The sequence below is a fragment of the Bos taurus genome, chromosome 9 (assembly GCF_002263795.3).
Source record: "Bos taurus isolate L1 Dominette 01449 registration number 42190680 breed Hereford chromosome 9, ARS-UCD2.0, whole genome shotgun sequence".
Classification (NCBI taxonomy): domain Eukaryota; kingdom Metazoa; phylum Chordata; class Mammalia; order Artiodactyla; family Bovidae; genus Bos; species Bos taurus.
In genome coordinates this window covers 101,912,408-101,927,725 of record NC_037336.1, presented here as the reverse complement: position 1 = coordinate 101,927,725, position 15,318 = coordinate 101,912,408, and the positions used below count along the sequence as shown (strand labels likewise).

Genomic DNA, 15,318 nt, shown 5'->3' with positions numbered 1-15,318 from the left:
TAGCATGTTTGCAAAACATCTTTATTCATTATGGCTGAAATCTGAGAAGGGTTACTGCATAGAGAGGCAAGCTTCACCCCTCTGGGGCCAGGTGCAGAGGAGCTGTGCAAGCTTCTGTGTGGGTTAGAAGCACACTTCCCCAGATCGCATCAGGGCTCTGGTCAAACCGAAAGAAGCATCTGAGTGATGCCTCCTCTGCTTTGATTTCTAGAGTCACATGCTAACAGGTTTGAAAGACATGGGACCACTAAACACCTGGGTCTCCAGTCAGAGCCCTGAGACCGGAAGGCGATCCCTACTTCACCCACAGAGCAGTTTTATTTTGCAAAACCAAAACCGTGTTTTGAAAACACAAACTTTGGATCTTAAGAAATCCCATTGAAATGCATACAGAGACACAGCTGAGGCTTGCAAGAAGAGGAGAAACTTTCAAATAACATGCTGGTCAGCATTAACCATGTCAGTATCTTTGCAGTTCATGTCGGGATCTTTCTAATACACGCTTTTCGGGGGAGGGGGGCAGGGGGGTTGTTTATGGTGTGGCCATGCAGCTTGGGGAGTCTTGGTTCCCCTATCAGGGGTCACACCAAGGTCCTCAGCAGTGAAAACAGAGCCCTAAGCACTGTGTCGCCACAGAATCCCCGCATCTGTGCTTCCAGGGGATGTGCTGATACTTCTCCCCTTTGTTGTTGGTGGTGGTGTTCAGTCACTGTCGTGTCCGACTCTTTGTGACCCCACGGACTGCAGCACGCCAGGCCTCCCTGTCCATCACCAACTCCCAGAGCTTGCTCAGACTTATGCCCATCAAGTCGGTGCTGCCATCCAACCATTTCATTCTCTGTCATCCCCTTCTCCTCCTGCCTTCAGTCTTTCCCAGCATCAGGGTCTTTTCCAATGAGTCAGCTTTTTGTATCGGGTGGCCAAAACATTAAAACACTTTCAAAAACTTGAGTTCTATGAACTTTCTATGAAGTCAAAGAGAGTTGTTAATCTGTAGTTAACCTCAGGCTTCAGGTAAAACCACTTTACAGCAGCAGATATCAACATGACCCTTGCTCTCTGCCAGCTAATTTGAAGCTCGTCACGACCAGACTCCACACACCTGTCTTTAACACCACGATGGGAGGAACAAAAGCCCTTTCATCATTGTCTCGGCAATTTCCCGGTTCTTTCTTTAAAAGTATTCTAAACAATTAAAATTTTAAAAACTAATTTTTTAAAAAATTTAAACAACCAACTCAAACTGGCATTTCCCTGGTAGCTCAGTTGGTAAAGAATCCGCCTGCAATGCAGGAAACCCCAGTTCGATTCCTGGGTTGGGAAGATGCCCTGGGGAAGGGAAAGGCTACCCACGCCAGTATTCTGGCCTGGAGAATTCCATGGACTGTGCAGTCCATGGGGGTCACAAAGAGTCGGACACGACTGAGTAACTTTCATTCTTAACTGTACTAGAAGCCCCAATTTTATTATGTTTTGTTAAACAAGTATTTATTAAGCACCTTCGTCTAACTGATTTTTAGAGGATTGCCGTCGTGGAGAGAAACGCAGCACGCTGTGCTTCCTGACGTCCTGTGACGACCGCAGCCGCCTGACCCCTGGGGACCAGCGTCACCAGCACTTACGCGGCCACCTCTTAGGTCTCTGAGCTTGTTTTTTCTTCTGCCCTTTCACAATCTCATGCAAGCTGAGTGTGTCACAAGGAAATGAGATAAAGCTCAAGCCAGCCCATTTTGCTGCTGTGATGACCAACAGTAACCATGGCAACGGAAAAACGTTTAATCTTTTGCCTAAATGAGTTATGTGAGGGCTTTCGATTGTTCCTGTTTTGTTTTGCTTTTAAGCCATGGGATGTTTTGCAATGACCAGAACAAACTGTGGTTAAAGGCTTCTTTGTGAATATTCCTGAAAGTGTTTGCGCTTATAAGCAGTTCATTGTCATCCAGCGCTTCCCAAAGCCTGCTTTGTGGAATGCTAGCCATCAGGGACAGGGGCAGACGGCATCCCCGGTCGGATGAGTTGGGGGTGCTGCCCGTGGGAACCCCCCGGCACCCGGAGCACCCGCGGCCCTGATCCTGCAGGAGCAACCCCACTGGCTTTTGAAGGGCCGGAGGGGGGGGGCGGGGTCACACGGTGAAGGGCCGGGGGCGGGGTCACATGGTGAAGGAAGACGGGTTGTCGTTGTCCGCGGTCTCGCTGTTCTGCCGGGAGGTGAAGGTGTCCGAGTGCAGCCGGGAGCAGGAGAAGCCCGGAGCCTTCTGCTTCTTCCTCACGCACCACAGGTCCTTCATGATCTTCAGAAAGTAGCTCCGAAACTTCTGGCCGATGAAAGCGTAGAGCGCGGGGTTGAGGCAGCAGTGCAGGAAGGCCAGCACCTCGGTGACGTTCTTGGCGTAGCCCAGCAGCTTCTCGCTGCCGCACGAGCGGCCCGTCCGGCCCAGGTTGACGGCGGTCACGAGGAGCACCATGTTGTGTGGGATCTGGCAGGCCAGGAACACGAGGACCACCGCGATGATGACGCGGATGGCCCTGTGCCGCTTCGAGTTCTGCGCCTGGACTAAGGTCTTGACGATGAACGCGTAGCAGAAGATCATGAACACCAGCGGGATGAAGAAGCCGAAGAGCAGCTGCAGCCCCAGCATCAGCAGCTTCCAGCGGATGGGCTCGGACACGGCGTGGTACCGGGGCTCGCAGACGTCGCCGCCCTGCAGCTTGTACTTCTGGTTGAACGTGAAGGTCGAGCTGGAGATCAGGATGGACACTGCCCACACGGCCAGGCAGATCAGCTTGTGGTGAGCCAGGGTTCTGGAGCGGAGCCGGAAGGACTTGGTGGCCTGCACGATGGCGATGTAGCGGTCCAGGCTGATGCAGGTCAGCAGCAGCATGCCGCAGTTGAAGTTGATGGCGTAGATGCCCCGGGTCAGTTTGCACATGGCGTTGCTGAAAATCCACTCGCCGGTGGCGTGGTTGACCGCCCAGAATGGGAGGGTGAGGACAAACAGGATGTCCGCCACGGCCATGTTCAAGAGATAAACGTCCGTCATGGACTTGGCTTTCTTATAAAAGGCGAAGGTGACCACCACCAGAATATTGCCCAGGAGGCCGCAGACGCATATCAAGGAGTAAGCGACCGGCACAAAGAGCCCAGAGAAACTTCTGACCTCCTGCAAGGAACACAGAAAGCTGTCGTCATCCAGTAAGTAATCTGAACTATTAGCTAATCCAAAGTAGTCCTCATTTGAATCGTAGATGTTGGTGGAATTCATTGGTTCCTGGAAAGTGAACAAAGATAGAGTCAGCTGCAGTGTAATCTTCTAGGAGCAAATTGACAGTATTACCCTCCCAGGCAAAGTAAAAAGGATACTCACCACTCTCATCCTGGAGCTGGATCTGGGCAGAAAGGCTGGGCCTGGGCTAGAAGGGAGTGGACTTTTCACCTCCTTGGGCTCACAGTGGAGAGAACAGGAGGGACGTGAACCTAAGGAAGAACGAAAGCAGAACGCACCACAGTTGAGTATTCTTGGAGAGCCAGAGAGTTTAGGAAATAGAATTCTTCCCATTTCAACACAAGAGTGCACAGCATGCTATTTTATACAGAAATACTCATTTAGAACTGGTGTCAGTAACCTCTTTCCATGGAAGGCCAGACGGTAAATATTCCAGAATCCGTAGGCCGTGTAGTCTCTGACACCACTGCTCAGGTCTGCTGGCAGAGCCTGAAAGCAGCTTCCGACAGCTGCGTGGACGAAAGGGCAGGCCAGCCGCAGGCCGTGGGCTGTGCTGCGTGGACGAGAGGGCAGGCCAGCCGCAGGCCGTGGGCTGTGCTGCGTGGACGAGAGGGCAGGCCAGCCGCAGGCCGTGGGCTGTGCTGCGTGGACGAGAGGGCAGGCCAGCCGCAGGCCGTGGGCTGTGCTGGCCGATCCCCCATCTGGAGTGTAAAAACGGGTAATACCAGCGAAACCACAGGTTCACTCCGCAGAAGAATATTCTTGAAGAATTCAGTTTAATCGCAGTCAACAAGATGCCACTGAACAAAACCTGTGGAAGTGCAGATGTTGCTAGGATACTTATAGTTTATAGTCCTTGCTTGAAAATGTTATATATACTATTAAAGACTGCATGGCTTCCCAGGTGGCGCTGGTGGTAAAGAGCCCGCCTGCCAATGCAGGAGACACAAGAGACCTGGGTTTGATCCCTGGGTCAGGAAGATCCCCTGGAGGAGGGCATGGCAAGCCACTCCAGTATTCTTGCCTGGAGAGTCCCATGGACATAGGAGACTGGCAGGCTACAGTCCCTAGGGTCACAAAGAGTCAGACACGACTGAAGGGATTTAGGAGCCACAGATGTGTCCAAAATACACTCTCGCTAGCAACCACTGATCTGCTGGGGCAAACACACCCTCATCTTCAGAAACCAGGCCTCAGGGAGGAAGGCTCAGGCTGGTGTGGTTAGGGAAGGCTCCGTGGGCAGCACACTCTGGGGCCCTGGAGCACCAATCTCTGGCAGGTGACCACTCTGGCTGAAGAGGAATGCTGAGCCCTGGGTGTTTGTGAAGCCCCAGCCTGGCCGGGTCGGCTTGACCACCACTAAACAACCCCGATGGCGCTGAGGATGTGCTGGGAATGCCAATAGGGAGCCGCAGGGCTCCAAGCTCAAGGAGCTCACCGGGAGGCAGGTGCAGGCTGGAGCTGGGCCTTGCAGGAAGGCCTGTGAAATCCCTCACTTTGAAACAAACAGGCAGAGGGGAAAGGAGGACTCGGCGCTCTTCCCACACTCCCTCATCCCTCTTTACCTGGTGTGGTGCAGCGCTCTGCTTTATCAGCCCGCCACGGACAAAACCCTGGCCTGGAAGTCTGAGACTCCTGTGAAACGAGCGTTCCCTCTTCTCCTGCAGCTCCCCCGCGCCGTCGGCCCAGGAGGCCAGGAAGAACAGAAATGCCAGGCTTGGATGCTGAGACGGAGAAGGAGGCCCCTGTCCCGAGCCCATTGGCTGTGCCAGGCCCGTCCTCAGCTGTGGAGGCCACACCGATACCGGGGGAGGGATCCCGGGTACGCAGAGGTCACCCTAGAGGACTTCCTGCACACGCTTCTTATGTCACATGACTCTCCCACTGCGGCTTCCTGACCACACACCAGATGGCCTAAACCCACTCCCTTGCTGCTGCCCGGGGCCGAGACTCCACTCTGCCTGGTCCCCGCTCTGGACGGAAGATCGCAGGGACGCTTGGCTCACCTCTGCACTTTTGTAGCCGCCTGCGGAAGACGCGCAATCAGAGCTTCTGTGTTGCAGAAGCATATGAGGAGATAAGCACCCATCAGATCGCCAGATTAAATGTATCAGTCGAAATATGACCTCAAGATTTGTGCTTCCAGCCACGAGGGATTAGCAGAGACCAAGTGCACTGTACTGCATCAAGCAACCAAAAACGCCCACAAAATGTATCAAATCACAGTTTTCAGACACTGGGTGATGGACGGGGACTGTGGTCTGAGCTCTGTGAGGTCCCCTGGTTCTCAGTGGGAGCAGTTTCCGTGTGCAGAGCAGGGCCCAGAGAACAGCCTCCTCACGGCGCTGAGGACACAGGGGTCAGAATCCAGGGAGACGGGCAGAGGAGAGACGGCCCCACACACAGAGAGACAGGGGCCGCAGAGCTGTCCTGAGAGGAAGGGGAGCACAGCCAAGGAAGAGCCCTCAGAAAGCGCACAGGGCCACCCGCAGACACCTCACAGGCTGGAGACAGGCCTCCTGAGGGCAGGGCGGGGCTGTGACAGACACCGGCTGACGGCCCCCACCACATTAAACCTCAGCGTTTAGCCCAGCCCAACACTCTGTCTCACAGATTTTTTTTCCCTCTCTTTGCTGAACTGCCCTTCGAAAGTGATTATTTTCTGGTTAGAACTATACTCTGCCCCTGCTGTTTACTTCTTCAAGAAAACACTCCCTCACGGCCCTTTCCTTCGGAGCATCCTTCGTTCCAGAAAGGTCAGAGAGCAACAGCCTCTAGGACCAGCAGAGCCTCTGACGGCTGACAGCTGGATGCCAGGTGGGACGATTCTGAAACTTTGCTGAGGTGAAGATTACACACCAGCACCCTCATCTGCAGCCCGATTTCCCTGGACTGTGAGACCCTTTTCTCCTCTCTCAAGGGAGGGCACCGGCTTGAGGGCTCAAGCCCCTGTGGCCCCCTTTGCCCGGCAAAACAATCAAAGCTGCTCTTTTCTGCTTCACCCAAAACTCTGTCTCCGCAGAGTTTTATTCTCTTTTATTCGGCTGCAGTGAACAGAGGCTGGGTTTCGGCATTAGCAGCGACCACGACCTTCCAAGTCCCAGGACCCTGGGAGCACCCTCAGCAGGGAACCGTCTCAGGAGTAACGGGGTTAAGATAAGCCGGGTTAAGATAAATGCCTCTCCAGACCTGCCAGGACAGAGCCTGAGAGAAAGTCTCAGATGAGCCATCTGATTCCAATCATACAGCTACCTTCAGAATGAAGGAATCCCCAAATTAAAGATATACGACCAAGTTCAGCCTTCAACATGTAAAATTCATAATGTCAGGTACCCAACAAGATGTCTAGAGCGCTGTAGACTGAATGCTTGCAGCTCCCCAAGGTTCACACGCTGAAGCCAAATCCCCAGGGCGACGGCGCGTGGACGTGCAAGGCCCCCGCCCGCGCCCCCGGGGGGATCAGCGCCCTCATAAGAAGCGCCGCGTATGACAGCCCACTTCCTCTCTGCTCACCGTCCTGTGCGGACTCCGTGAGAAGATGCAAACCAGGAAGCAGGCTTTCATCAGCCCTGGATCCGCTGGGGCCCTGACCTTGGGCTTCCCAACCCCCAGAACTGAGAGAAGTAAAACGTTTGTTGTGGAAGCCAGTCGGCCTGTAGTAATTTGTTATTGCAGCTCAAATTGATCTAAGGCACAGACATTCAGAATGACGGGAAAGTGACCCGTGAGCTACACAAGCAGACAGAAAAATGGCAGAGATGATGGAAGTAGCGAAACAGAAGCCCCAGCAGCTGCTATAAATACACCATACATGAGTCTGCTAGCCACTCAGTTGTGTCTGACTCTCTGCAGCCCCGTGGTCTGATGCTAGTATAAATATAGTGAGGTTCCTGAAGCGGCACTAATTGTAAAGAACCCGCCTGCCAAAGGAGGAGACATCAGAGACACAAGCTCGATCCCTGGGTCAGGAGATCCCCTGGAGGAGGGCAGGACAACCTGCTCCCGTGTTCTTGCCTGGAGAATCCCGTGGACAGAGGAGCCTGGCGGGCTACAGTTCACAGGGTCACAAAGAGTCGGACACGACTGAAGCCTCTTGGCACGCATGCACGATAACCCCTGCACGTGATCAGGAAGGCAGAGGAGAGCGCAGACACGATGAGGATGCCAGGAAAGGTAAAGAGAGACTAAAGAAAAATCCTGATGAAATACGCAGTGTGTAAAATGAGATCACACAGACTGGTGAGTTCCCTGCTGGGCCAGGGGTTACGACTCTGTGCTCCCACTGCAGGGGGCTCAGGTTCGATCCCTGGTCAGGGAACTAAGATCCATAATACCCCTCAGGTGCAAAAAAAAAAAAAAAAAAAAAAACACACTGATGGGGATTAACATCAGACTGAACTCTGTTGACATGCACAAAACAATTGTGATTCTATATTCCAGCAACATTTAGAAATTGAAATTGAAAAACAAATTATAATAGCATCAGAAAACATGAAATCAGATGTTTATGGACACATTCCCCCCTTCTCCATACCCTTAAAAATATAAAACAACACAGAGAGAAATTAAATAATCTAAATTAATGGAGATATATATTTATGATCAAACAATTCAATATTGTTCAAAGGTCAGTTCACTCCAAATTGATCTACAGAGACAAACAAACCCAAGTGAAAACGGTGGCAGGGGTGTTTGTAGAAATCGACAAGGTAAATTTAAAATGATAAAGAAACTCAAGGGATTTAAAACAGCCTAAGCAACTTTGAAAGAGAGAACAAACATGTAGGACTTACAGTACCCGGACTCCAGACTTGCTACGAAGTTGCAGTAGTTATGACAGTCGGGTGCTATAAGAGAACAGATCCATGAAGCAGCAGAGCAGAAAAGAGACTCAGTTTTTACTAAAGGATCAAAGGTAATTCAGGAGGAACAACAGTCCGTTCAGTAAATAGAGCCAGCACAGCTGGATATTCTTGTATGAAAGTTGATCTGTACCCCTTATCTCACACCACAGGCAAAAAAAAAAAAAAAATCAGCACAGGTTACAGCTCTCTATGTGAGAGCTAGAAGCACAGAACACCCAGAAGAAAGCATCTCAGAAAGTCGTCATGCCCTTGGGGATGGAGGAGATCTCATATAGATGGCTCAGAACTGATAAATTGTAACTCATCAGAATTTAAGACTTCTGCGGCTTTGAAAGACTTCAGAAAATGAAAAGACCTTGAATGGGGAAAAAAAATGTAAATTTGTATCTCTTCGCTGCAGCCAACATCTTCAAACACTTACAACTCAGTGAGGACTCAGAAAGAATCAGGCGAAAGATGTTAAGTCGAGTCACCAAAGAAAACACACGGACGGCAAAAAGCATACCCAAAGGCACACCGAGCCCTTAGTTCTCAGGGAGATGCAAGTTAAAACCGCAGTGAGCGGTCATGTCACGCTCACCAGACTGGCTGAAATCAAAAGGGCAAGCGACAATGTGGAAGAGCCGGCCAAGGGCGTCCCCCCAAGCAGTGGGGCCGTGACGCAGAGACCGGCTCTGAGAACACAGGGCCGGGCCTCTCGGGTCACACACGCACACACTCACCACTTGAACCGCAGCTGAGCCCTGCGTTCACCCAGGACAATGAAAGTGAAAGACACGCAGTCACAGGCTTGTTCTCAGGGCCCGGGCTGGAAAGAACCCCGGTGCCCATCGGCTGGCGCCCCAGACACACACTGGGCCCCAGTCCACGGGCAGCCAGGGGCTGCTGAGCGCCCGCAGCGCCAGGGCATTTTTCTGGGTGAAGAACTTAAACCTGTATGCCCAGGTTCTGCGTTGTTCCGATTATACGGAATTCTAGAAGAGGCCGGACAACAGTGGTGGAAGCTGAGTCGGTGACAGCCGTGGGTGGGGAGTGGGGTGAAGGGGCTGCCGGAATGGCCCGGGGGGCCTTTCTGAGGTGCCCGAGATGCGCCCCATCAGGATGATGGCCGCTGGCAAAGCCCACTGAAGGCTGCTTTCAGTCTGGGGGCATTTACTGCTGCCATCCGTGCCTCAAGCGGCATAAAAACAAGTGCACGGGGTCCCGTATCAACGCACTGATGCTGGCGACAGGTCCCCATGAGGACCGAGCGGGTTGTGGAGGGTCTGTGCGGGGGAAGGGGTAGAGATGACCCCAGAAGGAGGAAGAGGGACAGGTTGAGGGGGAGGGGTACAGGTGCACGGGGAGGGGCTGGGGCAGAGCAGGAGCGGAGACCCCGTGCTGCGGGGGGCCGTGGGGCCTGGGGGCCCGGGGGAGGCCAGACCTGGAGCGTCGACATGGGCCCTGGGTGGGCGCCTGGGTGGGGCGGGGTCAGCTCCTCGTCCCGTGTGGAGACAAGGCAGGCAGCCCTGCTGAAACGCAGCCGGGGAGGACCCAGGGCACTGGGCCCAGCTGGACCCCCACTCCGGGAAACTACTTTTCAACTGCACTGTGATAGATAATAATGCTATCGATCTGTTATTAACGATGATAATAGCTCAATCAATGATTGTGCAACGGCTGCTGATGCTGAGCATGCAAGGATGCACCGAAAATAAGCTCCAGACCTTCAGGCCACACGGGGGACACTCTCAGAAGAGACTTCAGAAGCCAGGCCGGAATCACGTCTGTTCCTGAGTGAGTCAGTGAAGGGCATGCTCAGTCGCTCAGTTGTGTCCGACTCTTTGCGACCCCATGGACTGTAGCCCGCCAGGCTCCTCCGCCCAAGGGATTCTCCAGGCAAGAGTACTGGAGGGGGCTGCATGTCCTCCTCCAGGGGATCTTCCTGACCCCGGGATGGCACCCACATCTCCTGCATTGGCAGGGGCTTCGTAACCACCCGGGAAACCTTGAGACATTATTTTAATTTCCTTTGATTGACTCTTTTTTTCTGATTAAAACGGCAGAATGCACCACAGTAACCCGCATCTGTAAATCCCCTATCTTTCAGGGATAGTGTTATACAGCTGTTGGGAATAAGCATTATTCAAACGTGGACGATGACGGATGCATCGCTCTTGTGGTGAAGCTCCGTGTTCTTGGAAACACGGCTTTCGAGTCCTCGTGTGCGCCAGGCACGAGCAGTACCTGGAAATGGTTCAGCCTGCCCAGACCACTGCCCTCATTACAAAATCACGTCAGCTCTGTGACGGAATCGTGCTGGTGACAGATGGGCATCAGCGTCACCACATCGGGCAAAGCGCCTTTCTTTCCCCTCAGGTAATGACCTCAGATCTTGAGGAGCAACAGTCAGCTTTTTGGAGAAGGATTCTGTCCTTGGTAACAGACGGACTCTCTGTTGTTCTTATGAAAATTGGTAAAAACACTAAGATGTTTAAAAGGAGACATTTCTGTACCTGCTTTAATGAACAGAGAATAAAACAGACATGTGGAAATCTGTCACAACCAAAATAGAAAACTGAAATAATGCTCAATAAATGTTAAAAGTAACTGACGCTCCATTCTTGGGCCAGATTGCTGTAAGGTTTAAGACGGGGTGCGGGATAGCGTCGTCGAGTCTACAGCGGTCAGACTTACAGAGGAATTTAGAGTTGTGCTGTGGGAAACACTGCTGGCCAGAAGCAAGGGAAGCCAAGCGGCCGTGATGGTGCAGAGAGACCCCGTGCAGCAGACCGGGGGCTCCTCTGCAAAGACGGGGGCCAGGGAGGGGCGAGATCACTGGCCCCCTGCAGGGAGGCCATTTGAGAGGGTCTAGGCTTACCCGCTCCTGCAAAGGGTGAGAAGGCGGCCAATGAGTAGAGATGGCATCCAAAGAACTGACCGAACGTCAGGAAGATTATTTGAACGGTTTGGCAAGCTGGGCATGAGCTGCCTTGGGGGCCAGCGAAGCCCAGGTCAGGCGCAGTGGTCACTGCTCAGGCGCGTGTGAGCCAGGTCAGACCTGCCCAATCAGAGTCTCTGGTGGAGTGCTGTTTGGAGAGGAAAGGGTTAGAGCGGGTGCCCCTCTCCTCTCCAGCTGGGGGCCGTGGGGGCAGGACGGGCTGGAACCTTGCAAGGCACCTTTGTGAGGGGAGGGTCTGGCTGAGGAGCTCTGAGGCAAACAGCCCCGTGTGCCCCGGACGCTTCGCCACCAGTAAGCCTGGAGCTGGGGCTGCTGGAGCCCCGTCCACCGAGGGTGTGGGGCGGGGGAAAGACAGCTTCCAACCGGGCAGTGAGCGGGTAAAGACGCGGGCGCCTGGGGATGGTGCTTTCACATGTCCTGCTCACAACAGGAGCCCGTGCTCACCTGTCTTTTGAGCCATCAGGGCAGGTGGGCATCAGATGAGCTCGAGAGCCCGCGCAGGGCAGTGGCGACCACTCACCCCCCTTCACAGCGCCTCCAGTGACTCTAATGCACGTTTGTGTGAGCGCCGTGGCTTCGTCGGGGAGTCCAGCCTCTAACAGCTATAGCACTGGAGTTTAGATCAGCATGTAAGTCAGTGAGCTTAGATCAGTGAGTCCCTGGGAGATGCTCTGGCTTCACAGAAAGCAGGGGTGAGGATGGGCTGGGAAGAGAAGCTCTGGGGTTAGTTTTGGGAGCTGCCGCCTCCTGCCTCCTCCTTCTGGAACATCCGCATCATCGTTTATCCCCAGGGGCTCCTCAGAACCTGTGTCACCCTTTGGAAAAAGCTGACGGAGAGGAGTCCTTCCTTCCCTGCTTCCGCCCTCCCTCCCTTCCTTCCGAGACAAGCATAAACGTCAGGCCCACGAGCCGCCTAGCCACGAGCTGCCAGCACTGGTCGGAGCTCGGACCAGTGCTGGGAGGACATCCCCAAGGCAAGGGAGGCCTCCCCTTCGGTATCAGCTGGTCTCCATGCCAGGCTGTGGCCAGGAGTAGATGCACCCTCAGAGACTGCAGGAAGGGGACGGCGAACAGGCCCTGCACCAGCCTCGGCGGAGTCACTTCTCATCGCGGACACACAGAACTCATGTTTCTAAAACTCAGGCCATCGAATGGCTTCTCTTCCTTTGGCAGAGGCACACAGCAACAAGCTGAACCTTTGCACGACTTTTGCACTGAAGGTTTGAGGCCATAAATGACAAGTAGACGTGCCAGAACCCAAGGCTGAATGGAGCCTTGGGGAGCGAGCCTCTGCCTTCAGTTGTCACACCGCGAAGACTCGGGGAAACCTTAGCGCTACTTAATTAGACCAACATCTTTAACATGGTGTTCACAATGCTAATTTACATTTCATCACGATTAAGCAACATGGCTGCCTTGGACCGCTGTCATTAGGTACCGTGTACTAAAGAAGGCACCTCTGAAACGAGCAGCTAACTGACTGCCTCGCTCAGGAATGCAAAGAACACCTCACGGCACGTGTCCTCAGATCAGAACAGCAGTGCAGAGGGCCGTGGCCCTTCCCCCGGCCCAGCTGCTCTCAAGCCCACCAGAGGCTGCCCCCGCCGCCCCCCGGGGCCTCCATTGCACAGAGGCCTCTTCTCGGGACTCTGAGGGCTTCGGAAGCCTGCTCACAGGTAGAGGACAAGGACACAGAATGGCTCAGGCCCTCAGCAGGCAGTGTCTTCGCTGGGGCCAGGTAACCGAGGACGGGCTCGCAGGGAGACGGATTACTGGTCGGCTCTTTGCTGGGGCCAGAAGCGTGTGGGGCAAAGGGGAGCAGGATACTGGAGAGGAGAGGGGAGGAGGGGAGGAGGGGAGGAGAGGAGGAGGAGGAGGGGAGGGGAGGAGGGGAGGAGGGGAGGGGAGGAGGGAGGAGGGGGGATGTGTCCATAAATATTTGATTTCATGTTTTCTGATGCTATTATAATTTGTTTTCAATTTCAATTTCTAAATGTAGAATCAGAGCCGTAACCCCTGGACCAGCAGGGAAGTCACCTGTGTGTGATCTCACTTTACACGTTGTGTGTTTCATCAGGACCTTTCTTCAGTCTTTTTGTATCTTTCTTGGCATTCTCCTCATGTCTATGCTCTCCTCTGCCTTCCTGATCACGTGCAGTCTTTATACTGCATGCGTGCTAAGAGGCTTCAGTCGTGTCTGACTCTTTGTGACCCTGTGAACTGTAGTCCGACAGGGAGGGGAGGAGGGGAGGGGAGGAGAGGAGTAGAGGGGAGGAGGGGAAAGGGGGAGGGGAGGGGGAGGAGGGGAGGGGAGGGGAGGGGAAGCAGGGGGGAGGAGGGGAGGGGGATGGAGGGGCGAGGAGGGGAGGGGGAAGGAGGGGAGGAGAGGAGGAGAGGAGTAGAGTGTAGTAGAGCAGAGGAGGGGAGGGGAGGAGGGAGAGGGGAGGAGGGGAGAGGGAAGGAGGGGAGGGGAGGAGGGAGGAGGGGAAGAGACGAGTAGAGTGTAGAGAGGGGAAGAGGGGAGGGAGTAGAGGGGAGGGGAGGTGTCGAGGGGGTGGAGGGGAGTAGAGGGTAGAAGAGGGGAAGAGTGGAGGGGAGGGGAGGAGGGGAGGCAGCTGGAAAAGCAGGAGAGGTGGGCAATAGGCCACCCTCAGCCTTTGGTCCCTTTGACCAAGGGCAGACTCTACCCATGAAAATTAAATATGCAGAAGCATTAACATTTATCAAAGTATTATCAGCAAGGAAACCTTAAAGTTTTCATTTAAACAAATTAAACAAGCTTAACCGTTTGCTAAAATTAAAGCAGACGGTTTTCAATCTGTGCTTATTCTCATAATAGTGATGCCCCCAAGACAAGGAACAGGAACAAAAGGTGTATGTGTGTGTACACGTGTGTACATGGTAAGTACGCACATGCTCGAGCATACATGTGGGTACATAACTCTGCGCGCGTGTGTGGATGTTACATTGCGTGTATGGGCATGTGTATGTGTGTTATGTGTTACATGTGTGTGTGGCGTGTGTATAATGTGTGTGTGCTGTGTGCACACATGGAGGCATGTGTGTGTTATATGTTACATGTGTGTATAATGTGTGTGTGCTGTGTGCACACGTGGAGGCATGTGTGTTATGTGTTACATGTGTGTGGCGTGTGTATAATGTGTGTGTGCTGTGTGCGCACATGGAGGCATGTGTGTGTTATGTGTTACATGTGTGTGGCATGTGTATATGTGTGTGCACACATGGAGGCATGTGTGTGTTGTGTGTTACATGTGTGTGTGGCGTGTGTATATTGTGTGTGTGATGTGTGCGCACATGGAGGCATGTGTGTGTTATGCGTTACATGTGTGTGCTGTGTGTTACATGTGTGTGTGGCGTGTGTATGTGCATGTGTGGTGTGTGCACACATGGAGGCGTGTGTGTTATGTGTTACATGTGTGTGTGTATAATGTGTGTGTGGTGTGTGCACACATGGAGGCGTGTGTTATGTGTTACATGTGTGCGCTGTGTGTTACGTGTGTGTGTGGCATGTGTATGTGCGTGTGTGCAGTGTGCACGCGTGGAGGCATGTGTGTGTGTGTAGGCCTGTGTACATGCATGTGCATGTTTGCTGAGGCTGGAGGGCGGGTGTGCACGCTTTATGCTCCAATCACACAGTGGGCGTTGGGATCCCTGCTGTATGTCTATGACCGTGCTAAGTCTCTCAACATCCCTTTCAGATGACTTACACCCACTTTACAGGCTTTCCTCGTGGCTCAATGGGGAAGAATCCGCCTGCCAATGTGGGAGCCACAGGTTCACTCTCTGCCCTGGAGAAGGGAATGGTAACACACTCCAGTATGCTTGCCTGGAGAATTCCATGGACAGAGGAGCCTGGGAGGCTATAGTTCGTGGGGTCGCAAAGAGTCAGATGTGACTTAGTGACTAAACGACAGCATACCCACTTTACAAATGAGAAGACTGCAGCTCATTCTAATTCACCTTGTCTCCAGCCGGTCTTACTGAAGGACTATACAGTTCCCACAAGATCTTAAATAATGTCCTTACTTTAAAACATTATAGACATCAGAGCCTTACATACCACAGAGGTAGGCATTCAATGCCATGCCACTGCTGTCTTAACTCACTTGACTCACAGGCACACAGCGTTTTATCCTTTTTTAGATGAATGTCAGTGGAGCTGAAACTCTAGGCTGGCTTCCTTCTGCTTTTGCATAAACGTGGTTAAGAAAGAAGCCAGAAGGTTTTTTCCAGTGAGTTGAATATAGGTTTGTATTTTTTTTTCCCT

At 53.1% G+C, this 15,318-nt stretch overlaps 1 protein-coding gene across 4 annotated transcripts in view; it reads right to left on the bottom strand.

The window, feature by feature from the left end:
- Nucleotides 1–15,318, bottom strand: part of CCR6 (C-C motif chemokine receptor 6) — a 32,226-nt gene continuing 16,908 nt past the window's right edge. For 2 of the 4 annotated variants that reach the window (XM_005211126.5, XM_059889695.1), the window contains 2 exons: nt 3,366–3,475; nt 1–3,269 (listed from right to left, as the gene is read on the bottom strand). In XM_005211126.5, the coding sequence (XP_005211183.1) occupies nt 2,151–3,269; nt 3,366–3,374 (1,128 nt within the window). In that variant the 5' untranslated portion in view covers nt 3,375–3,475 and the 3' untranslated portion in view covers nt 1–2,150. 4 annotated transcript variants of the gene reach the window in all.